Source organism: Apodemus sylvaticus, chromosome 11 (assembly GCF_947179515.1).
Source record: "Apodemus sylvaticus chromosome 11, mApoSyl1.1, whole genome shotgun sequence".
Taxonomy (NCBI): domain Eukaryota; kingdom Metazoa; phylum Chordata; class Mammalia; order Rodentia; family Muridae; genus Apodemus; species Apodemus sylvaticus.
In genome coordinates, this window is record NC_067482.1 from 39,184,437 (window position 1) to 39,211,010 (window position 26,574).

Genomic DNA, 26,574 nt, shown 5'->3' on the forward strand with positions numbered 1-26,574 from the left:
TATTCTTTTGTGATTGTGTTACCTCCCTTAGGATGATATTTTCCACTTCCATCCATTTGCCTAAAAAAATCATGAATTCATTGTTTTTAATTGCTAAATAGTACTCCATTGTGTATATATACCACATTTTCTGTATCCATTCCTCCATTGAGGGATATCTGGGTTCTTTCCAGCTTCTAGCTATTATAAATAAGGCTGCTATGAACATAGTGGAACATGTGTTCTTATTGCATGCTGGGGAATCCTCTGTGTATATACCCAGGAGAGGTATAGCAGGGCCCTCTGGAAGTGTCATGCCCAGTTTTCTTAGGAAGCGCCAGACTGATTTCAAGAGTGGTTGTACCATCTTACAATCCCACCAGCAGTGAAGGAGTGTTCCTCTTTCTCCACATCCTCAACAACACCTGCTGTCTCCTGAGTATTTAACCTTAGCCATTCTGACTGGTGTGAGGAGAAATCTCAGGGTTGTTTTGATTTGCATTTTCCTAATGGCTAATGATGTTGAGCATTTCTTAAGGTGCTTCTCAGCCCTCCGAATTTCTTCAGGTGAAAATTCTTTGTTTAGGTCTGTACCCCATTTTTTTTTAAATTTTTTTTATTCGATATAATTTATTTACATTTCAAATGATTTCCCCTTTTCTAGCCCCCCACTCCCCAAAAGTCCCTTAAGCCCCCTTCTCTTCCCCTGTCCTCCCACCCACCCCTTCCCACTTCCCCATTCTGGTTTTGCTGAATACTGCTTCACTGAGTCTTTCCAGAGCCAGGGGCCACTCCTCCTTTCTTCCTGTACCTCATTTGATGTGTGGATTATATTTTGGGTATTCCAGTTTTCTAGGTTAATATCCACGTATTAGTGAGTGCATACAATGATTCACCTTTTGAGTCTGGGTTACCTCACTTAGTATGATGTTCTCTAGCTCCATCCATTTGCCTAAGAATTTCATGAATTCATTGTTTCTAATGGCTGAATAGTACTCCATTGTGTAGATATACCACATTTTTTGCATCCACTCTTCTGTTGAGGGATACCTGGGTTCTTTCCAGCATCTGGCAATTATAAATAGGGCTGCTATGAACATAGTAGAGCATGTATCCTTATTACATGGTAGGGAATCCTCTGGGTATATGCCCAGGAGTGGTATAGCAGGATCTTCTGGAAGTGAGGTGCCCAGTTTTCGGAGGAACCGCCAGACTGCTTTCCAGAGTGGTTGTACCAATTTGCAACCCCACCAGCAGTGGAGGAGTGTTCCTCTTTCTCCACACCCTCTCCAACACCTGCTGTCTCCTGAATTTTTAATCTTAGCCATTCTGACTGGTGTAAGATGAAATCTCAGGGTTGTTTTGATTTGCATTTCCCTAATGACTAATGAAGTTGAGCATTTTTTAAGATGCTTCTCTGCCATCCGAAGTTCTTCAGGTGAGAATTCTTTGTTTAACTCTGTACCCCATTTTTAATAGGGTTGTTCGGTTTTCTGGAGTCTAACTTCTTGAGTTCTTTATATATATTGGATATTAGCCCTCTATCTGATGTAGGATTGGTGAAGATCTTTTCCCAATTTGTTGGTTGCCGATTTGTCCTCTTGATGGTGTCCTTTGCCTTACAGAAACTTTGTAACCTTATGAGGTCCCATTTGTCAATTCTTGATCTTAGAGCATACGCTATTGTTGTTCTGTTCAGAAACTTTTTCCCTGTACCGATGTCCTCAAGGGTCTTCCCCAGTTTCTTTTCTATTAGCTTCAGAGTGTCTGGCTTTATGTGGAGGTCCTTGATCCATTTGGATTTGAGCTTAGTACAAGGAGACAAGGATGGATCAATTCACATTCTTCTGCATGCTGACCTCCAGTTGAACAAGAACCATTTGTTGAAAAGGCTATCTTTTTTCCATTGGATGTTTTCAGCCTCTTTGTGGAGTAGAAGGCAGGAATGAAGAAATGCCAGAGAAGTTGGAATCTGGTGGGCCTTGCAGTCTGATAGAGATGTCTGGAAACTCTTCAGGTTTATTACATAGAATGGAAAGAGCTGTCTAGATCTCCATGGAAAGTCTCTATAGGGGAGCTGACTCAGTTTGCCATCATCTGAGTGAAAGGAAGCCACCTATAATGATGCATTCATTGGTTTTAGTAAATATCAAAGATTGTAAGCATGTTTACTCATCCTTACTGAGGTGGTTTTGACATTCCTCTGAGACTGAACTAGAGAAGACGTGGCCATTTCAGTAAGTCTGAAGCATTAGGGTCTTTAACATAACAATGTCCAAGAAAACAATACACAATCATTTGCTCATCACATGGATCATTGTCAAATACATTAAATTTAGACCAACAATCACATGCAACAAATTAAAAAACATAAAATCACAAGTTGTGTGCTTTTTAACCATAATAGATTAAAATTAGAAGTCAAAACCAAACTATTTTGAGAAAGTGAGGAAGTCACATCAAGCACCCATGCATGTGCCATGCGTACAACCCCGACACATGTACACACACACATGTACACACATATACCTCACACAAACACATGTGCACACAATACACTCATGCCCACACAAGCACACACATGCACACACACACATATACACACACATACACAAAGACATACATACACACATATACATACACATGAATATATTTTCTGCATATATAATGGCAAAATCTCAAGCAATAAAATAAAATGGGAGTTTTAGAATATTTGCATATAAATAAAATGACCATATAACCAACAAAATGCATTTATTACCTTAGTTGTGTTCACACCTGTGACCCAAGTATTCAAGAAGCCAAGGCAAGAGGATCATTGTGAGTTAAGAGGCAACTTCAGCTAATATTGAGTTCCAGAAAAGCTTGGGATACAGTATCAGACCTTGACTCAAAAAGTAATTTATTACATTTATTTCATGTTATAAATGCCCTAAAAGAACAACTAGGAGTTTAAGAGATTCTGCCTGACTGATGTCATTTAGGCCACAGGAAAAGATATATATAGATTCAAAAGCAATCAATGAATGAGTAATAATTTTTTCAGAGCCTCAGTGAATGGAGAAGTATGACTTGCTACTACACTGAAAAACACCGAGTCATGCAATATTAAAGGGCAAATTTTATATTACTTAAGTCACAACTCCATAAATGTTTTACTAAAAGTCAAAGAGTAGACTATAACTACAGAGGAATGAGAACAGTATCCTCAAACCTTTATGGTAATTGCTGTGAAGTAGTAACAGAGAACCCATGATAGGTGTTTATAGATTTCTGTGAGAGAATTATTGTTCATAACATGCATGCCCTGGACTGCATCTTTATTCCCCTTTACCTACATTATCAGTACATCTGAATGACACTATGTTTGAGTAAGAAAATCCTTCCAGTCTTCCTACTTCACATTAGTCATCTAGATCCTCAACCCCTTTAAAATGTAAGGCTGGAGGGTCAGACACAAGAATGGGAGAGATTAGCAATAGCCTCATAATCCACCCAAGGATATTTCTGTAGTGACTGAAAACAACACTTTCTACAAAATCCACAATCATAGATGCATAGCAAGGGAGTATAGATAAATTGGTTTGTAGCCATCAATTGGGGTTAACACACTGCTGTACGTGTGCATTCTGAAAGAATTTCTGTTAATACAAAATTGGAAAATATGCTGAACAAGATTCTTCCATGTTCACTACTGTTTAATATTTATTGAAATTGGGCTAATATAGTAACAGATTAGAAATGTAAATACTGTAATATGCATTTTGGAAAATGGTATATATGATTTTTTGGGAGTTCAATTACATATAGGCAGGGCTGAACCGTGTTCCCTAGATTCCTTTACAGTGAAGTGAGGGACCAAGAATCTACAGTGTAACTGAGTACCTTGTTTGGTCCGACTTAAAGCGTTGCTTACTGTAAGTTCATTTGCCGTATGCAAAAGCTCTCAGACTGTTTTATGCTATTACATTTTATCATTTTAATCCCGAATCTATCCCATCTATTTGAGAAAGTAATTTTAGAATTTATCACTATGTGCTGGGAGACAGTGTGAAAGGAGGTATTACAGAAAACAATCACCTGAATATTATTAATCTTTTATGGAAAACATGATTTTGCTCTTGCTAAGTGTTAGAAGTGTCTTTTCTTTTTTATGAGTGGTATTGTATACTGTATTATGCAATACAGACTAACCCCCACTGAGTTCATCGGAATTCCCTTAAACAAGCTTTTAAAAGAAGTGCTCTCTAGTTTCTCTCCACATGTCTTAGCATCCATTTACTTTCCAGGCCTGCTTTTATGCTGGGACAGTTCTAGAGAAATCGTTCGTTTTCAGTCTCAAAAACCTGCCTCTAGCTGTCAGATCATAAAGTCAATTTCACTAACATTACATATATATATATATGTATATATATATGTATATATATATATATATATATATATATATATATAAAGACAAATCGGCTTTCTGTTTGTTTTGACATTTCTTCTTTGCAAACTCATTTCTTTCCTTTGTCTGAACATCTTTTGCAGTGATTAGAATGTACGAAGACTCTTCTGACCCAGCATAGCCAGATTTATATAGGGAAGATAGCCTTTCTAATTAGAAACTATTCTACAATTCACATTCCTCCCACCAGTCCTATGATGCCATAAATACAGTGACCTTGTCCTCTTAATTATAGTTGTTCGGCTCTTATTTTTACACAAACTTCTGCTTTTTATTCCCGTGTGATATTGTACTCATATGCATGTGCAGTAGATTTTATTCATGAACCCGACCTAATTGTTTATTGTACTTGACTTTTACATATGGGATGCGCCACCTGAAATATATTTCCTGCGTTTTGCTGTCTTAAAGGTTGATTACCACAATGAACAGCAACAAAGAGTGAAACTCTATTGTATATCTCTTCTCAAATGCTTCTCTTGTCATTGCGAACTGTGACCTTGTTTTGGTACTACAACTTTCAATATTTTTTCCTCCTCTATGATGCACATTCTTCATGGACATTTTGCTTTGTATACATTTTACTCCCAGTGTCAATCTTTATTTAATTATTTTTGAAAATTTAAATTGAAAATAGATTATTTTCATATGTTATATGGTTTCTCACCCTCCAACCTGTCCCAGATTCTCTCTAACTTCCCACCCACCCATATATTTAAAAATCCCACCTGTGACTGGCTAACCAAACAAGGGGCTGGTCCCTGGAGACAACTGATGTTTCACCAATTAATCAGTAGCCATTGGTCACCTCTGTTATTTACACTACCATATTGTTGAAGTTTCTTGGGTTCAGCTTCCTGCCCATATTTAAAAGACACTATCCTCCCAGTAGCATCCTGGGTCTCTGATTATTTTAATATTTGCTATGCTCTCTTTTGTGATTTCTTTTCTCTGAGCCTTAGGTGTAAGGACTCTGAGTGAAATAAACCAGACTAAGAAAAACAATTGCCATATGTTCCCTCTTTTTTATGGATCCTAGTTCAAAATCTTTACATTTAAGTATATTACATGAGGTAACTATAGGAAGTATCAAATAGAAAGAGAGCATGCTGGGAAGGGAGAAGAAGTACATGTGTTATGAAAAAGGTACTGAGAAAAACTGGGGTCTTTTCCTGGGGGGCGCAAGAGGGAAAAAATACAGATGGAGAAGGAGAAAGGAGAGGTAATGGATACTTAAGAGTATCTGAGAAAATAAGCAGAGAAATCTTTATTTTTAAAAAGGAATTTAAGTGTGTGTGTGTGTGTGTGTGTGTGTGTGTGTGTGTGTGTGTGTGTAACCTTCCTGTGTGTTTGTTGAGCCCCAGGGACTCCCAAAATACTATAGAGAAATAACATTGTTCTATTGTACTTGGTTATGTCCCTGAACATGATGATAAGACTACATTGGAAAACAGCTCACAGTGTTGATACAGAACTTCGTGAAATCAAGCCAGAATTGTGCTGAAATCCTCCTCCCAAAAGACCAGCTCACTTTCACAGTATCCAAATGTGCATTGCAAGCTGCCAAAAGAGAAAGCAATCAAAATTCCTATCCAGCTCTAGAGCCTTCAAACAGACCAGTGACCCAGAGAGATTACCCCAACACTACTGTAGTGTTACCTTTATCTTCTTGTAACCAACACTGTCTAATTGGACTTAAGTTGTTCTCACTAGGAGGGAAATTTATGATTGGCTCTATAAACCTCACCAACCACCCATGGCTGGAGAGGAGAAACAGTTAAACAGAGACCTCAAGGTTGAGAAGCAGTTAGTCAAGCTTGGGGGAGGAAGGATCCTCTCCAGTAGGCAGGCTGACTCAGGATCTCTTCTAGGCTGTTCACTATGATCACCCAGGTCTTGGGAGGATGACTCATGGTTCCTAAAACACAGAGATCGAGGTTTCTACCAGACAGCAAGTATCTTTGTTTACTTTGTGAAATCCACAGTCTAATGAATCAATACACTATAACATATATCAACAACTCAGTTTTACCCTGCTCTAATCCATAGACACAAACATAAAAACGAGATAGTTTAGAGACCGCCTTTGACAAATCATTGTCACATGATTCATATATGTTTTATCTGTGTAATTGTATCTCTTTTTTGTTCTGTTCTTTTTACCCCCCCCCCATCTTACAGATGATCAAATCATAATCACACACTGAAATCTGGACATAGAACCATAGAATGTTGTTAGATGTATCACATTTGTTATTGTCATCAAAGCACATTGTTAATCCACATTGCTAGTTTATTCCTTGATACATCCATCTATACCTAAATACTCAGACCTCTCCTCCAAAGCCACATTTTCTAGCCTCACATAACAATTTGACATTCAACACCGAGACTCCATTACTGTATTTCTATTTCCTGAATGTTCATAGTTAGAGACGATTGTGCCTATACTGTGCCTTCCAGTGCATATATTATACAGTAAGGTCCATAAAATCATAAAGCATAAAGTCACTTTTCTCTTCTTTCAAGAAACTTATATACTTAGGGCTCTGGGGCTTATTTTAATCTTCACCTTCCTGCTCCTAGCCAGCAGATCCTGACAGCTACCAGATGCTGACTGTCCCCTTTACCCACTGCTTGTCATGAACACAAGAAAGATTATATTCACATCTTTAGCATTGTACATTTTTATTTTCTCTTGTTTCCAACTTTGCTACTCACACTATGAGGAACAATGTTTTTCTGGTTAGAGCAAAAGATCCTTAATACTATAATTCCTCTTCCCTGGAGCATTTTAATTAGATATTTATGATATCTGAAGTTTATGTCATTCATACATTGAATAAATGCAGTGGCATGATTGATGTCTTATAAAAGGCAAATCTTGAGTTTAATTTTAGACTTACTTCTTAATAACACATAGGAGATAGTACATGGATTGTAACATATTTTGAGAAAGTTCCTTTGAAGTGGAAATGCTTGACCTTTGTTAAAGATAGTACCAGATTTTAATAGAGCAGGAAGAAAATATCAAGAACAGAGCATTCCTAAGTATGGGATCGTGTATTTCTGCACAGGTTGGATTCCCAGAAACTTGAACTTAGCCATGTGTTTCTGACAGGTGTCATCAGGAAAACAATAGTATTCATTAATTCATGTGCTGAGGTACAATACCATAGAGTTAACAAATGTAGTTTATGCAATGAAATTGTAGACAGAATAATGGGGACTAAATATGTTTATGAATATACTTTCACCATGTTTTCATACAGCAAGTGGAAATAGATAAAACAAATCTTCATTTACCCTTTTCTATTGTCCATTGTGGTACAGTGCCTGGCTTTAGCCGGAAGACTCAGAAATCAGAGTACTGGGGTTTTAAAACTGGACTGTCTATACTTGGTATGGGTCTTTGATAATGTTTCATTGTTTACTGTGAATCATTGTATATACGGCAGGGATGTGATAGAGAATCTACTTTATAGCTTTGACATGAAAGTTGTCTTATATTAATTCCTTTGAAGAGTATCTAGTATACTAAAAATTTTAATTGCTTCTAAAACTGTGTATTAAAAACTCTTTTACTAAAAAAATGCCTCTTCTTTCAAAGTTGTTACTCTTATGTATGTATGTATGTATGTATGTATGTATGTATGTATGTATTTAGTAATTCTCCAGATTTTATTCCTCTCCCTGTTGACCCTTCAACTGTTCCACATCTCATACCTCCTCCCTGACAACTTGTCTCCACAAGGATGTCTTCACCCCCAACCCCCACTCCACCAGATTTCTAAACTTCCTGGGGTCTTGAGGATTAGGTATATCTTCTCTGACTGAAGCTAGACCCCGAAGTCCTCTGCTATATATATGTGTTGGGGGCCTTATATCAGCCTGTGTATGCTGCCTGGTTGGTGGTCCAGTGTTTGAAAGATTTTGGGTTCAGGTTAATTGAGACTGCTGGTCCTCGTATAGGGTTGCCCTGCTCCTCAGCTTCTTCCAGCTTTTCCCTAATTCAACCATGGGAGTCAACAGCTTCTGCCCATTGGCTGGATGCAAATATCTGCACATCATTACATTATTTGTGTGGAAATACAAACTTTACAAATGATGTCTTTTTGGGGGGGGAGTTGGATTTGTTTTTTTGAGACAGGGTTTCTCTGTATAGCCCTGGCTGTCCTGGAACTCACTGTGTAGACCAGACTGGCTTCGAACTCAGAAATCTGTCTGCCTCTGCCTCCCAGAGTGCCAGGATTACAGGCGTGCGCCACCACCACCTGGCTATATGTCTTTATTTTTATAAATTTTTGTTTGAATTTCTCTGGTTAATTGATAAATGTTAATTCTCTTATAGGTAATATTTTATGTATTTTTAGAATCCAATTCACTTCCATATTTTCATGAAGTTATAAAGACATTTATAGACATAGTTATAAACTTTTAAAAATATTTTAATATGGATTGATTAAGTTATTTTCTCTTTATAAGTTAATAAGTAATATGGTTTTATATATGATGAGTCACATTTATTTATAATGATGGACAATTTGTTTTTATTTTATTCTTTGGAAAGGTATTGATTTTTAGGCTAAACACTTCATCTGGTGTACAAATTATTAATCTCAGATATCCCAAAATTATATCTGAAATATTAATTTATCCATAAGATTTATAATATCAAATTATAACTTAGCTCTATTGTCAGTATTAATGTTAAAAATTTGTTTTACTGATTTACTTAAGACAGTTTTTAAGCAGTATTCATAATTAGCAAAGCAATAATTAAGAAGGAATTCTGATCAAGCATCTTTCTAAAGAGAAACATCAAAGTACTTCCAGGCATAAGTTCTGTTATTTGTGAAGATTGCTTGGAAAGTGTATTTTGATACTGCGTTATCACTCACCTCTGTATTATACCATATACTCAATTCCTTTTCTATACAGATTTCATTGTGTAAAATCATTTCCACTTTCTTTTCTTCCTGTTAGACAGTATAACTGAAGTCTTCACTAACATTTACGTGACCAGTTTTGGCCCTGTCTCAGATACAGATATGGTAAGTTTACTTTATTTTTTAAATATTAAATATGTTTCTTAACCTATTGGGAAATAGTGGTAATTTATATTAAGTTCATATTTTTATTGTCGTAGACTTCTATATATAAGACATTTCTAGCCACACCAGCAGAAAGTTGAGGATGTGTTCTGGTTCTGTGGAACATAGCTCCAGAATGTTTAAATAAACACTTTCTCTTTTCTCCTTTTCATTCTCTCTCTATGTCTCATATATATTACATTATACATTACACATTACATATATATATATATATATATATATATATATATATATATATATATATGCAAACATATACATATTTTTCTACCCAGACTTACCTACTTAACTGTAAAGTACCATAGACTTAAAGTGAGGAAGAACAGTTACATTATTAGTGATGACTTTTTAGAGTTAAGGCATTTGCTTTACTTCCATATGACTGAGGAGTTTTATGGGGAGTTGCTTTCCACCAAGGTTGGTGAGTACCACATGAAAATATCCTCACAGTCACTAAAAAGAGTGGTTGCATTGTTATAAAACATGTACAGATAAGACACATATGCAAATCAACCCAAGGAAAACTAGAGTGTTGAAACCAAGCAGGTGATGGTACACCATCCCAGCACTCAGATGTAACCTCAAGCATAGCCTGAGCAAGTTTCAGGATAGCTATGGAAACCCAATATTGAAATCCTGTCTTGAAAAACCAAAACCAAGCAAACTAACAAAAACAAAAAACGGAAGAAAGGCGAAAGGAAGGAGGATGAAGGGAGGGGGTAGGGAGGGTGAGAGAAAGAGAGAGAGAAAGAAAGAGAGAGAGAGACAGACAGAGAGAGAGAGAGACAGAGAGACAGAGAGACAGAAAGAGAGAGAGAGAGAGAGAGAGAGAGAGAGAGAGAGAGAGAGAGAGAGAGAGAGAGAGAACAAGAACTAGAGTGTTCAAATTACTGAATGTCTTAATCAGGGTTTCTATTCCTTCACAAAACATCATGACCAAGAAGAAAGTTGGGGAGGAAAGGGTTTATTCATCTTACACTTCTGCACTGCTATTCATCACCAAAGTAAGTCAGGACTGGAACTCAAGCATGTCACAAAGCAGGAACTGATGCAGAGGCCATGGAAGATAATTGATTTCCTTTAGAACCCAAGACTACCAGCCCAGGGATGGCACTACCCTCAATGGGCCCTTCCCACATTGATCACTGATTGAGAAAATGCCTTACAGATGGATCTCATGGAGGCATTTCCTCAACTGAAGCTCTTTTCTCTGTGATAACTCCAGCCTGTTTCAAGTTGGCATACAAAACCAGCCAGTACACTGTGTTTAGTTGAATTGATGTTTATATTTTAAAAATGAGATGTATAAGAGAGGGAAATTGTTGGAATGAGAAAAATTCTTAATTATATGTAAAAGAGTAATAGGATTTTTTCTTTCTAGTATGGAACAGAATTTATTCAGGGTATGGGGAGGGACATTAAGAGGCAGAGAAAGGGAGGGAGAGGGGGGGGAGAAGAGACGAAAGGAGAGGAGAGGAGAGGAGAGGAGAGGAGAGGAGAGGAGAGGAGAGGAGAGGAGAAGAGAGAAGAGGAAAGGAGAGGTTAGGCATGGCCATGAGCACCAGGAGAGAGGGGGAAGGGAAGGGAAGAGCACAAGAGGGCAAGGGATAAGTAAGGGAAGCAAGAACAAGAGCAAAATTTTTCTTGAAATAATATTTCTTACTGGTACTTACATCTTCTAACTGATACTCACATTGCTTCATTTTCCTGAGTGTCCACTTCTCTATCCCACACTACCTCTTCATCAACCTAGAGGCTCACAATCTCCTTCAGCCCTTAGGCATCCTCTACTCCTGACTATAACACTGGAAGTCACAAAGAATGAGAATCATACAAGGAGCTGACTTTGTTGATCTTGTACCCCGTCCTCCCCACTCTCTTGTGTCCTCCCAATTACTTCTCTCACTTGAAGAATTCAGTAAAGAAATGGACAAGTTTGAGTATTTTCCACCTAGAGATACAACCAAAAGAAAACAAATGTGGTCTTTCCTGGTACTCATGAACATTGTTATTCATTTAATTGGGATCTCTCTGCTTCTGAGAGTGAGCAGAAGTACCACACAATGAGATGCCTTGTTTCTCCTTCCATCTGAATCTTTCTCAGCTAATTTCTTCTATGACCTGGATGCTCATAGAAGAAAGTAGCTTCACTGTGGGGGAGGGTGTTGATGCAAAAACTGTGAGATCTTTAAAATTCTTCCAAAATTATAGTTTAATGGCCCTGAGACAGAGAAACACATATGAAGCAACAGGAAAACATGCTGTTCAACCTAATCTATTCCTCTGCAAATTACCAGTTTTTATTTTCACTGTTTGGTTTTGTTTTCCTCCATCATAAAGGATTAACATCAGGACTAGGGAGTCATTCAACTACTGTGCTACATTCAGTGGGCAACCTGAAATATTAAGCTGTCTTGCACCATAGGTCAATGTAAGTAGATAGGACCCTGAATTGATGTCAAAGATGTTTCTAGTAGTTACACACAGTTCAAGTCTCATGGGCTGGTTGAAAATTGGTTTGCATGAAACACTTTTCTAGTTTTAGTGAGACTAGTTTTAGTAAATACTCACAGATTGTAGATGTGTCTACAAATAACTAAATCCTATGTAAAGAAAACAGGGAGCTGCAAAATTTAATGAAGCATTATTATTTTAAAAACTTGAGGTATAATATACACATTATGTACCTTTAATGGTCATATTGTTGTCTACCTACTAGCTAAAGTAGAGAAATGCCACCAAAAGATTAGGTACAGTAATTCTCTAATTCTTTCATTTATCACGTTATGAATGTAAGAAGTAAGGTATTATAGCAAGAGTTTTGATTTGTAAAGGGAATATTTTCACCTAAAAAATCTCATGAATGGAGAGAATATTTATTTATAATCAATTTCTAATAGCCTCTTCTGTTTCCCATTTTGAGATTTAGAGCAAAATACTCAGGGCCAAAGGATACACCTGTAATAGCAATACTTCCAAGGTTGAGGTATGTTTCTCAAGTAAACTGGGGAGGAGTGTGAGGGAAGACAGGGGGAGGGAGAAAAGTGAGGAAGAATGCACAACACTCTTATATTATTTATGGCAAACTCTATGCAAGTGGTTTTTTTCTAGTAGTGATAAATTTTATTAACTTTGTATTTCAATGCATTTCACCATTCAAAATAATTTAGACAGTCAGAAATTTACTATTAAGTAGATAGCCATGAAGAAATGAACAAATTTTAAGTAAATTGAAATTTGGCTTAAACTACTTTGGTCTCATCAGGGAACTTTTATTGAAAAATATTTTGTATGCTCAAGACATACTCTTATTTGTGGAAAACCTTGCAATTTACAATACATATTACAATACATATTAGAATGTGCTCACATTTCCAAGTATATTTAAATTGGATTGATTTGAGTGGACATATTATACTATACTATACTATTTAAATATAGTCAGCTTTTGATTGTTTTAGATCTCTTTGTTTATTGGGAAGCAAACATATTTTCGATATGTGTGCGTTTGTATGTATGTGTGTGTGTGCATGTGTATGTGTGCATGTGCAAACATACACATTTTCATTTTCATTTATTTTATTTGTTCTTGTTTTTCTTTTTGAAAAATTATTTTATTTATTTACATTACAGCTGTTGCCCCCTCTTCTGGTGGTCTCTCACAATTTCTCATCCTATTCTGCTTCCTGCTTTCTTCCCAGAGGGTGCTCCCCTCCCCTCGCCAGGCATACCCCTTCCTTGGGGTCTCAGGTGTCTCCAGGATTAGGCACATCTTCTCCCACTGAGGCCCGACCAGGGAGTCATTTGCTATATCTGTGCCAGAGGGCTCGGACCAGCCCGTGTATGCTGTCTGGTTGGTGGCTCAGTCTTTGGGAGCTCACATGGGTCCAGGTTAGTTGAGACTGCTGGTTTTCCTATGAGGTTCCTTTCCCCTTCAGCTTCAAACCTAATTCAGCCATAGGGGTCCCCAACTTCAGTCCAATGGTTGAGTGTAAGTATCTGTGTCTGTCTCAGTCAGGTACTGGTAGGGCCTTTCAGAGGATGTCATGATAGGCTCCCGTCTATAAGTATAACATAGCATCAGTAATAGTATCAGGCCTTGGTGCTCCCTCCCACCACGAGATGGGCCACCTTTCCTCCAGTCTCTTGTCCATTTTTGTCCCTGCAGTTCTTTTGTACAGGAACAATTATGGGTCAGATGTTTTGACCATGGGTTAGTAACCCAGTCCCTCCATTTGAGACCGTTTATCTACTGGAGGTGGACTCTCACAATAGAAATACTAATGAGAATAGTCACATTGAAGGGGGAAATTCAATGGAATCTCTCCTCAAGATGAGAACCACAGGCAAAGAACTACTGACTGTTGGAAGAAGAAATAGCCTTTAATGCTTTTACTGATTGGCCAATTCTAATTGGTTCACCTGGAAACCATATATACCACAATAACAAAACAGACATAGCCGTGGGTTATTTTTGTTGTTATTGTCTGTGTCCACACTCACACCTACACAGACATATTTGTGTATGTGTATGTGTGTATATTGTAACAATGATAACTGGGGGAAAAGAGGCTGTTGAAAATGTACGTGAGATTCGTGGGAGCTGGTGAAGAGCGAGTGTCTGAGAGCGGCTAGCTGGAGAAAGGATTGGGAAGGGGAAGATAATGCAATCCTATTTTCATTTCAAAAATAATTTTAAAAAGAAGATAGGACCTAGAAGAGCAATGTGAGCTGGAACATCTCATAAAAAGCATTACTAACTACCCAGGGGTTTGTTAGGCACTTAAAGGGCTAAAATAGCACTCAAAGGAAAGTAACAGAGAATAACAGAATACACATGTAGAAGCAATTTGAAGCAGGTGATGATGGGGGTGCATAAGAGTGCAGTCCTCCACGACCGAGTTTATAGCTCAGTGAAGATGGCCAGTCTACAGGAAACCCATGCTGCAACTGCTGGAAAAACATATGAAGGGATGTGTGTTTCCCAGAACTACCACACCTGGTGATGAAAACTCCCAGCATGCCAGTCCCAAAAGCTCTGACAGAGAAAAACACCAGACAAGAGTCAGGAAGTAAAGCTTCCTCCTCCTGACTTGACATTGGAGTTTCCCCCAGATACCTCATATGACTGCACCTGACACTATATAGCTGAAAAAGAAAAAATTGTTGACATAAATCTAACCCCCAATCTAAGTAAGGGAGAGAGGGGTAGGCTTGGAGGTGACACAAAGTACTGAGCCTTGGGACACAGTTGCATCAGATAAAAAGATGACTTAAAGTGAGGGACAAGTGCTAATACAATCATTGATAAGTTTCAATGTCATATTTGTCTAGGTCCAGGAAAGAAATATGAAATTATTGAAAACTTATTTTGAAAGCATTATGTATACATATTTTTATACATGTACATACACTTATCTGGTTATCTATAATTCTACATAAACACACCATACATATATACAAGTTATAGATCACATTAACATACATGATCATACTCCAAGTCTGCTAGAGAAGATTAATCTGATGTAAAAGAAACTGGAAATGATATAAATATAATGCTCATGCATGAAATTCTCCAAAAAGTAAAAGTAGAAAACAGGAAGCAAGTGAAGTATATATATATATAAAGGTTCTCATCAACTTTGTGATGAGAAATCACTCAGTTTTCATGATGACAAGACAAAATATTTTATTCTTGATTGACACTCCTTTTGTTGAAAAGCAAGAAGAATGACGAGGACAAGTTTGAACTTGTGTTTACTGAAAACAGACATAATCTAAACAGACATGCAGAAAATGGGAACGGAAAGCACGAATCGCATCAATTTTATAACCTACAAGTAGAAAATGATACGGAGGCATATGGCTCATGTCTCATAAAAGTATTTAGTTAAATAGAACAAATAACGGAGATATTTCATTTTCATTTTTTTTTAGTGTAACTGCTGTTCTTTCTGGGAAGTGCATAATCTGTAGAAAAAAACCTAGCTAAACTCCTAGGTCCTCCTGCTCAGGTCAGCGATGTAGATTTGTTCTGACATTAGCCTGAGGGAAATAAAAGCATAGCACAAAGCATTAAGAACCAAAGTAAAGACACCCATAAACATATATACACATGTGCACATGCACATAAACATGCAGACACATGCTCATGCTTGGCGATCAAAAACTCATTAACCAGTGTAATTGTCCAAAGAAAGTTGTGGATCTGAATTATAATTAGTGATTCTAATTACAGTGTCGGCAGTTAAGTTTAAAATCTTTAATTTCAAGATTTAAAAATTAATGAGTAAGAAGGTAATTAAGCGTTGGAATGCACTGGTAGCTAACAATGGACAAAGTTTGCAGTAGGCGTGCACACTACAGCAGTTTCTCCCACGCCTAACCTACCTCCATGAATATCCATGTAAAGAAATATGTCCATGCCTGACCTATGTCCATGAATTTCCATATAAAGAAACATGTCCTTTCCAGGAAATATATAAAATTTCTTTTCCTGTATTGGTGGACATTTCATTGCATGGGCATATTTTGTGACATTAGCAGTAAAGCTACAATTTACTGTACCCAGGCCTGTAAAATAGAACCACAGATTAGGTGATTGTTCCTTGCTCAGTGTTACTGCTATAGCACTGGAAACTTTGGAGTAGAATTGTGAGTTCTCATCAACTGTGTTTTCATTATTATTATTATTATTAACAAATTAGATATCCAGGTAAGTGGGACCCTGATGTATTAATTACATTGATCTGCTTGGGTAATATTCTTATTCCTCTCTGTAAACACAAAGCACAAAGTACAAATCCCAGGAAGCCAATGCAGTACTGTGTAGTTCAGAAGCACAGCGAGCCATAAGATACTAGGGTCTAGAGGAAAGCCCACTCTGGGGTTATTTGTTATCTTTCTTCACATTGTCATATGAAGATGTAGTTGGTCTACGGGACTTGGGATGAGCTGAGTATCAGAAGTGAAGTTATGATCTTTTCCTGTTTTAAAGCTAGCATTTAAAAGTTAGTTTGTAACCCTTTAGGGATAGCAAGTCTCCAGGAAGACCAACTCCAGAATCAACTAACATGGACCTTTGGGGCTCTCAAATACTGAATCACCATTCAAAGTACATACACAGGCTGGACCAAGGCTTCGCCACACAGATGTAGGAGATGTGTAGCTTGGTTTGCATGTGGGTCCAAAACAATGGGAGTGGGAGCTATCCCCAAAGCTGTTGCTTATATGTGGGATATGTTCTTTTAGCTGGGCTGCCTTGTCTGGCTTCATTGGGAACAGAGGCACCTAGCCTTTGCAGATACTTGAAGTGCCATTATAGGAGAGATACCTAGGGGTGCACCCCCCAGAAGAGAAGGGGAAGGGAATGGGGGAAGTATTGATGGAGGGGCTGACCAGGAGGTGGGCAGTGATGAGAGTGTAAAATGAATAAGTAAGAAAAAAGTTAGTTTCAAGCTAATAGTTGATACTCTGGATTGAGAAGTTTAGACGCGAAGACGACTTTCACATATCAGATATTTTCCAATCTCAGGAAAGCATATGTAAAATTGCTTCTCCAAATAAGATTCACAAATACCTTATTGGGATAGGCTGAAGTTTCTAGAAAAGAAGTTGTTGCCCAGGTGCCTCTCAAAATTGAGGTGTGCTAGGTTGAGAGTATAATAAATTCTTTGGTAGACTTGCGTATTGGAATCTATGTGGTCCTCAGACACCCGTAATAGATGTCAGATGTGGGAGAAGCAAAAAATGAACACAATAAAGACTGTCTCAGCCAAGGCCTGACTGTCAGCTGAGGGGGGACAGCATGTGATGGTGGCAGTCTAGGAGAAATGTGGCAGCTATTCAAAATTTCGCTGTGCATGCAGATGATGATTGGTTGATCTACTGTATACAGAAGTTGGAGAAAAAATACAGAATGAATACCTGGAGGCTGGGTAACATATCCAGAAAAGACGACAAGTGATGATGTGTTTAGAACGAGTCTATCCACGACTTTTCAGGGGGCAGTGAGGGTTGTTTAAATTTAGACCATCCTGTATTATATTTCTCATTCTGTTGCGTAAGTTACACACTATATAATTATAATTTCTTGAATTAAAGTGATTTTTAAATGAAAAGGTGCATGGGTTGGAGAGATGGGTGGTCAGTTAAGAGTGCTTATTGCTCTTCCAGAGCACCCGGTTTTGGTGTCCAGCATTCCCACTGAAAGCTCCGGCTCCAGAGGATCTGACACACTTTTCTGGCCTCTGCAAGAATTGACATATGGGTGGTAGACACTCACACTGAACACAGAGACAAAGACACACACATACATAAATTACAAAATGCACATATTTAAAACAAAATTGCAATTTAGACAAGACTGTAAAGGAGTATAACACTGGTCCCCCTTGCCCTCTGTCTCCTGACTCTGAGGGCAATGCCACCAGCTGCTTTCTGTTCTGACTACCAGGACAGAACATTCCATTATAATGGACTCTACCCTGTGACTGTGAGTCAAAATAAATACTTTCTAAACATAAAGAAGTGAATAAAAATTTAGAAGTGGAATGCTTGATTCCTAGATTGCACGTCTGAAGGAACCTTTGTTTTTAGGCAAGCAATCCAGGAATTGCAGGTATAGATTAAGAAGAATTAAATATACCCATTGCTATAAACAACCATACTTTTTCTAAGGCATATCATACAGATAGGCTGATGGGCATGAGACAGATTCTGATCCGATGGGATTTCAACAGTAGAGATTAAGAAGAAGAGGAAAATATATCTTAAAGAATATTGCTTAAGTAGTGAGATGAAAACTATTTCTTTTTCAATGGCAAAGCTTAGAAAAATGCTTAAATGTGTCATTAGATTAAGAACAAGGAGGTGTTGGCTGATGGTGGCAAAAGCAACCAGATTGCAGTGGGTGGAGGCATGTGGGAAGTGAGGAAGTGGAGAAGAGTGGAGGCAACATTTTTAAGCAGCATGGCTGAGAAGGAGACCGCACAGAGGGCAGCAGTTATAAGGCACTGCAACTCTCAGCTGGGCTTTTATTTTTAAAGATTGCATTGAACTTCTCACTGTTCTCTGAACAAGCCAGTATTGCCAACAGCTCCCTGCCCTTGTACATATTTTTCTTCATACTTGTTATATTGATCTACTGCTTTGCCAACTGGATTTTTTTTTTTTAATGTCGTCAAGGCTAATATCAAACTTAACTTTCTCTAGTGCTTTTATTGGGAGTCTTAAAAATAGTAATTTTTTGTTTCCTTGTACTTTATCTTGTAGTTTTGTTAAAAGTGTGTGTGTGTGTGTGTGTGTGTGCACCTGCATGTGAGTGTGCCTGTGTTGCAAAGATCGAGACCATTGTCTTTTTTACTACAGTCTGGTTTGTGAAAAGGCATAGTTGTGCCCATTTATTTCAACAGATTTAAAAGTAGATGCTGTGTCCATGACAGAATTGAGATCAGAGGTATCTACATACAATTAGGATGTGTCTCTAAATTATTCACTGCATAATGGGAGAGTACTCAAACTAACTTGTTTTATCAAATTATTATAGGTAGACATTTTAGTGGAAAAATATGGACAGAGGATCTAGAATTTTCAAGGTTTCCAGTGAAGTAAGTTTAGTAGAAGACTTTCTATCTGAAGAATGGATTAGTCCCCTTAATTACAAAGCAGTCTACATTTAGTGTAATGGAAAGTTCATTACTACTAGAGCCACGCACAGGGAAGATGTCCTGGGAAACTCATCACAGTTTGCCCAGGAAGGCTGCCAAAGCTAAATAAGGTCCACAAGATAAGTAAATACTCTAAAGAGAACTTTAAAACAATAGATCCCAGATTCCAGAGAACAATCTTGCCCGTGTGTTCATATTCATATGTGAGATCTGACTCATTTAGAAGAGTCACATGGAAACAATATGAAAATATACATGTGTGTACCATGGACTTCTCAAGGGATCAAGGATTTGGGCTTCTGTGAATAGGAAGAACATCTGCACTGTCACCTGCATTATCTTTTCACATCTGATACTGTTGATCCCTTGTCATCTGCTCAGGACCTCACGATTCATAATACTTATAGTATGTTTTACTTTTTATGATTTCCCTCATTCATTCATTCATTCAGTCAGTCAGTCATCTATTCATTCAACATTCATCCAGGGAGTAATTATTGTTTACTTCCAGTCATGCAGGCAGTTTGCTAGATATTGTTAACCTAGAGATGAAAAGGAAATTGATAACTGTGCTTTCAGTATGGAGTAGGAGATGGTCAAATGCAGGGAGCTGATGGAGAGGGAATATGACATTTACCAATGAATTAGTGTAAGGAGCCATAACATGACACATCTAAAAGACTGCATGTATGTCAGTACTGCTAATGTGCAATGTGTGTGCATGCATATGTATGATGAGAAAATTGGTTGAGCAAGATTGAAGAAGGTAGGAAGATATGACATAGAGACCTGGAGACTGTAAGATTGTTTGTATCCTATTCAAACGGTTTTAGAAAGTCAAATAGCCAAATTCAGGAATGCTACATTCTTCAGAACACTCCCACTTTGTGACAGCATTTCAATCCATCCCACAGCTTAAGGGAGGTCAGGCTAATGTGTGTACGCATATTATACATTGATACATTGTGTGCACTCTCTAATTCCTCTTTTTCCCAAACCTGGGGATGTACTATGAGGAATTGCTTGCCACCTACATTTTTTCTCCTCTTTTGGGATGATACAGAATGGAGGAAAAGAGAAAGAAGCTTAGAAAAAGGGGCAAAAGGTTCCTATTTGTCTGATTCTACTAGTAATTAATTGATGCTGTTTGTATTGCAGACATCTTTTATATAAATGTTGGATATAGATGGGACTTCTCCTTTGATTGTTTTTAACTGTAAAATCAATGTCACCCACACATAGTGGTTCTCCGGTAGGATTCTGTTGAGGTGTTCTACACAGCTTCTAACCGTGGCCCTTTCCTCTGTCATCACTCGCTCCTGCTTTGGCATGTTAGGCTTCTATTTTAATTGTGATTTGTGCCTGTTGATGTCCCTCTTGTCCAACTTTTCCCAGGATGTCCATATCTTACACCTTATCTTTTTAAAAAGTTCTGTTATTATCATATTTTGCAAAATTCAACTGAAATGAAAACAAATTAAATAATCTGTTCTCCAGTAATTTCTCTGTTCCACCTAATTTAAGAGCCTGTTCTGAGCATACATTTCATATTATATACCACTATTACAACTTTTCATTTAGTAATTGAGTTTCTTTTGTGTGTGAAAAGAAGAAACCTTTTCATGATGTATATGATGTTACGTATAATTATCTTTTGTGGAGAACTCTATTCCATTTACCGTCATAGCAGGACTAATTTTAACCCTCACCCATACAGTGCAAGCAGGGATCATTTGCTTCATATCTAAGCCAACACTGACCTATTATCTTTTCTATAACCTCTCTTCTTCATTTGCCTGTGATTTTCATTTTCCTAGAGATTCATGATATTGAATGACTTTTGATATACTTGTAGGCTATTTTTAATGTTTTATTTTAAACTCAACATTTAGGAATTTTAGACATTTATTTAAATTGTGGTGTTGTTCTGTTACTGAGTTATGTTTTTTATATTCTGTACATTATATAGACACTAAAAATTCTAAATATATTAAACCATGTTTAAATATGATTTTTACTTAGATATTTGTACATTGTTTAAGTATTTGATAGTAAATTATTTGATAGAGACCACTCCCCCAGAGTTGCTTTCCAGTGTGTTTTCCTAAAAATTTTGCAGTTTCATATCTTTGAGTGTTCAATTCACTCACATCTTTTGAGTTTATTTCTTTTTATGGTGGAAGAGAAGGACCCTTTTCATTTTTGTGAACCCATATTCCCAGTTTCCCCAACACTGGAAAGAAAAAAAAATGTGAAAGAAATTTTCTATTCAGAGATCATAAAACTCAAGTTGCAGTAATTATTCCTGTAACTTCCCATAATATATACATTTTCTATAATCAGTGACCACTGGCCCTTTATTGGTGGGGCCAAGATGAAAGAATATTTAATTGTGGTTTTCTGCCTCAAAGAGTTGTTGGTATGTATGATATAATGTCAAGTCTATAAAATTTGGAAGCATCATGTTTAAATTAAAATTTTGAAAATCTGAGTATTGCTGCTAAAATGTGTTCCATTAATTGTTAGGGATAACTTGAATATTTAAGACAGTAAAAACAAATTTTAAATGACATAAAATGTCTGTGAATGATTTGTTTCTCTGTATTGCTGAGTGATGTGGGGTACTTCATTAGGTATGCTTTAATAATATAGTATAAGGATCTAACACTGCTGAATCTCTCTCCCATTAAACTTCCTGGCCATTAACTGCAAAGGGAAAGCCCAAGAATTTTACCTTCACAATTGCTGGAACAGCTGGGTTGTTCTGGACCTTGTGTTCAATTGAACATGTTTGTATACAGAGCTTTATTGGCATTCGGAGGATCTTAAGTGCCCTACTTGTTGAAATATTTGTAATTCATTATCAAGTCTGTTGGTTATGTCTCTTTAAATACAAACTCATGACTCTGAGCTTACATATTTCAAAGACTATTTTTTAGTTATTATATACCTGCTTCATAAGCCACATTTTTCTTCATTATGGGAGCGACAATACTGATTGGGATTTACTCAGTAGGAGCTATCCTTTAATAGCAAAAGAAGGGGATAATGAAATAAGTTTAGTAATTTTAAATACATTTAGTAATTCTCAATTCTGTAATTAGTTCTGAAATTTGCTTGTTTTAGGAACTAGACATAAACTTCAGAAATTGGCTATGAACATTGACTGATAATTAATGTAGAAGATTGTACTGCCTTCTCTAAGTTTAATGTGTCTTTGAAATTATGTTTGTATAACAGGCTATGCTGAAGAAAATGATTTCCTTGTTTGCAGAATCAGTTTCAGAAATAACACTAAAGAAGTCTACAAATAGGGAATTTTGGCATTTGTTAAATTCTAGTGGGTATACTGCATATTATTTTTTTTTATTTTGGCTTCTACCCATATAAAGATTAAAAACAAGAAATTGACTTCTTCAGCTATTATCCCATGTATAAAATGATTACGTTTCCTTTAATGATTTCCCTGTACCGTAGCTATATGAACCTTCGCCTGTGTTGTTGTTCTTTCTCTCCTATTCCAGTTGTAGGAGTGCTAAACATGTGCATGCCTTTTCTCTCTTCTAGCTGTGTTTTTGTTGAATGCACTCAGCAGTGGCTTCTGCCTCCTGAGCTGTGATGCACATTTGTAACACCTCTCCAACAATTTCAGGTGTTTGTCTTCACATTCCAGATGCTTAGTTTTTAAAATGGCTCACTATTTGCAATGGCTTTGTTTTGTTGTTAACTAATGTTTAAAACTAAACTTAGCTTTAAACACAGTGTATGGAGACCTATATTTTGAATAGTATCATGATAACTATTAGCAATGTACACTTAAAAATTTTAGGGAAAATTTATCATTTTAAGCATGTTATAAAGGCACAGACCTGGCATATGTTTGTATTTTCTATTTGTCAAATGTAATTATTTAATATTTTCTGTTGTGATGTCTTAATTTTAGTTTGTAAAGCTCATTTTCCACTTCGACTGAGTTATTTTAATCAAAATTATGTAGTGTAAATACAACTAATTGGGTACTTTCACAGTCCACTGAAAGGAAGAACATCACTCAACCATTCCCAGTTATTGCCCTCTTTCCCCTATGGGTAAGCTTACAAACACAATTAAAATATGATAATAGATACAGTAAAACTGTTGGTCTTATCTTAGAGATGATGCATTATGGTCATCTTTTGCAAATAATTTATATAAAGCTTTACATATATACATATGTATAAATATACATATATGTTATATGCAATAATGCTATAGAATTAAAATTCTAATATTTTTATGCACTATATAAATGAACATACTTATTATAATTAATATACCACATTCTAAATGGATTACCCTGCTTTGCTTGCAGGCTTACTTTTTGTTTAGTTACAGTTCATTTGCTTGAAGTTACATGTAGCCATTTATAATCTGATGTATCTATAGGATTAGAACATGGGGATTGATCAGGATTTCAGATGTCTTTGAACTATTCTTTCAGATGTCCTCAAACTATTCATTCACCAGCATCTTTTTATTATTTTTCACACAAAGGGCTAGTGGGCTAGGTTGTGAAGATTGTATATTGGCCCTTGTTTTTCACATGATTATGTCATTCATACTCAACCATATAGTCATCCTTAATGGAGAGAAGTCATTTCTAACTCTGTCAGCCAACTCAAATGTATGGCTTACATCTGCCAGAAATCATTTCATAAATGATAGCTGGGTTTTTCATGTTTTATTTTGTTTTCTGTTCTTCCCATTGTTCTGGAAAAAAAAGGAAATCTTTTCTGAACCATGCTTCTTGGAAGAGAATGAGAAATGTTGAGCTGTCTGTGTGTTTCTATGGGATGGAAGTCTTGATAGCTGGGAATTTTCTGTTCCACAAAGGCAAACCCAGTGAAGATCAACTTACCTAGTCTTTTAAGCTACAGAATATTCTACATACTCTAATGTTAAGGTTTAACTTATCTTTTAACACTATTTGATGTGTTTGAAACTTTGGGATTCTTAACTCTTCTGGTAGTTTAATTCTCTACATATGTCACACACACATATACACATATACACAGATTTATTTGTGTTTCCTTTTGTGATTCAGTTTCTATATCATTGATGTAACTCCTATTTCTTTTCACTACTCGTTCAAAGGACTCTATGTATAATTTCTCTTTAGTCTCATCATTTCTTTTTTTTTTTAATTTATCTTTTATTTACATTGCAAATGATTTCCCCTTTTCTGGGTCCCCCCCTCCCCGCAAGTCCCATAAGCCCTCTTCCGTCCCCCTATTCTTCTATCTACTCCTTCCCACTTCCCTGTTCTGGAATTCCCCTATACTCTTGCACTGAGTCTTTCCAGAACCAGGGGCCACTCCTCCATTCTTTTTGGACATCATTTAATTTGTGGATTATGTCCTGGGTATTTAAAGTTTCTAGGCTAATATCCACTTATCAGTGAGTGCATACCTGATTGATCTTTTGAGACTGGGTTATCTCACTTAGTATGATGTTCTCCAGCTCCATCCATTTGTTTAAGAATTTCATGAATTCATTGTTTCTAATGGCTGAATAGTATTCCATTGTGTAAATATACCACATTGTGTCTATTAAAAGCAACCACCAACCAAAGAGTACACATGGAGGGATCCATGGCTCCAGTTACATATGTAGCAGAGGATGGCCTTATCTGGCAACAGTGGGAGGGAGGCTCTTGGTCCTGTGGAAGCTTGATGCCCCAGCAGAGTAGATGCTAAAGTGGTGAGGCAGGAGTGTGTGAGTGGGTGGAGGAGCACCCTCAAAGAGGAAAAGGGGAGGAGGGATGGCATGGGAAGTTGGTGGAGGAACATCCACGATAATAACAAAAGAAATATTGCATGAGAATATATTTAGGATTAATATAACAATAAATGTAAAAGCACAGAATCACCATAAAATATAGAAATGACTAGATTTTATAAAAATTAGAAAAACCTTTGTTCTAAAATCTTTAGTAAATTTTAATATTCTTGTTAGTCTCATATGTCAATTGTAGTAATAAATTATAAACCATCAGCATGGTAAAATAATATGTTTGTAAGTACGAAAATACAGTCATAATGTTTCCAATATAAAAATGAGAAAAGCCAGATGGAAAATTTTGAGTATCTTCAATTAGCAATGAAACTATCCTTTACCTCCTACGCACATTAATATGGTGTAGAAAGCCAAAATGTGAAAGAAAATGTTAGATTAGTTTTAGGGCAATATTGTCAATATATCTATTTTATACACCTTTTTGCTTTTTATTTTTGTTATATATCCTCTCAAATGCTATATAACATAACATATATAAATTGGTTTTAAACCACTATAAAAAATCAGTCAGCATGCAATAGAAACAAGTAAAGTAAAAGCCAAAATTAATAAAATATCAAAGAATTTTAAAAGACAATTGAACTGTACTAATGTTAAAAATTATGGACCTCTGCCACCAGGGCTCTGAGTCATTTCCATTAGTCACATAATCAGCTCTCATCGTTTTGTATGCTAGGGTTGGAAACGAGTTTCACAGTGAGATTAGCTGTGACAATGACCAACTGTAAATGGAGGAGGTATTTAAGGACCAGGAAAGATGTCTAAATTATGACATAATGTTTAAATATAGAGTTCTACCTGAGTAAAAATGAATCTAAGTGTTCTGGAGGTTGTAAGTCAATACTACTGGTGATATAGCTAAGAAAACAATTTATAGAAGTATTTAAGTTGTGACTACATTCATTTTATATCTGTAAGCTCATGCATGGATTGATAAGTACCAAATTTAGGATAAATTGCTCTTCCAAGGACCAGGGGACCATGACTGAGAATGAGTGAATCAAAGGATAACAAGTTATCTTGAATAATTTTTCTAATAAGAAATGCATAATGATAGTATTGTCATAGTATCAATTAATTAATTAATTAATTTATTAATTTTGTGTTGGTGAGAGAGATGATAGAGAATGGAAAGGGAGCCTAGGTGGGTTCTCATATAGAGGTCAGAACAAACCTTCCAGGAATTGTGTTTTTTTTTTTTTTTTTTTAATTTTACCTCCTGGGTTATGGAAATCTAACTGGTTCTCATCAGTCTTAACAGCAAGTATCCTTACCCATTTTGTAATATTTTTTTAGGTCTTTCTATATTTCTGGAAGCAAGATGATGTACAAATAAATATGAACATCTCCATCCCATCTAGAAAATTTGTATGATAGTTAGAGGTCAACGTAGCATACATACTGTTGTGGACATTGTCTTCCAAGACCACAAGGCTTTAAAAAGGAGCAAAGGGAGCAGTTTAAGTTCGAGCTGGTCATAGAAAAATGTTTTCTAGTGTTTCTTTGTGGTATTTATTTATTTCCTCTTTAA

At 36.6% G+C, this 26,574-nt stretch overlaps 1 protein-coding gene across 1 annotated transcript in view; it reads left to right on the forward strand.

Moving 5' to 3' along the window:
- The window catches only part of Gabra2 (gamma-aminobutyric acid type A receptor subunit alpha2), a 130,858-nt gene that overhangs the window by 49,660 nt on the left and 54,624 nt on the right, over nt 1-26,574 (forward strand). Inside the window, exon 3 of the mRNA XM_052198675.1 lies at nt 9,416-9,483. Within this exon, the coding sequence (XP_052054635.1) occupies nt 9,416-9,483 (68 nt within the window). The remainder of the gene's footprint in view (nt 1-9,415; nt 9,484-26,574) is intronic.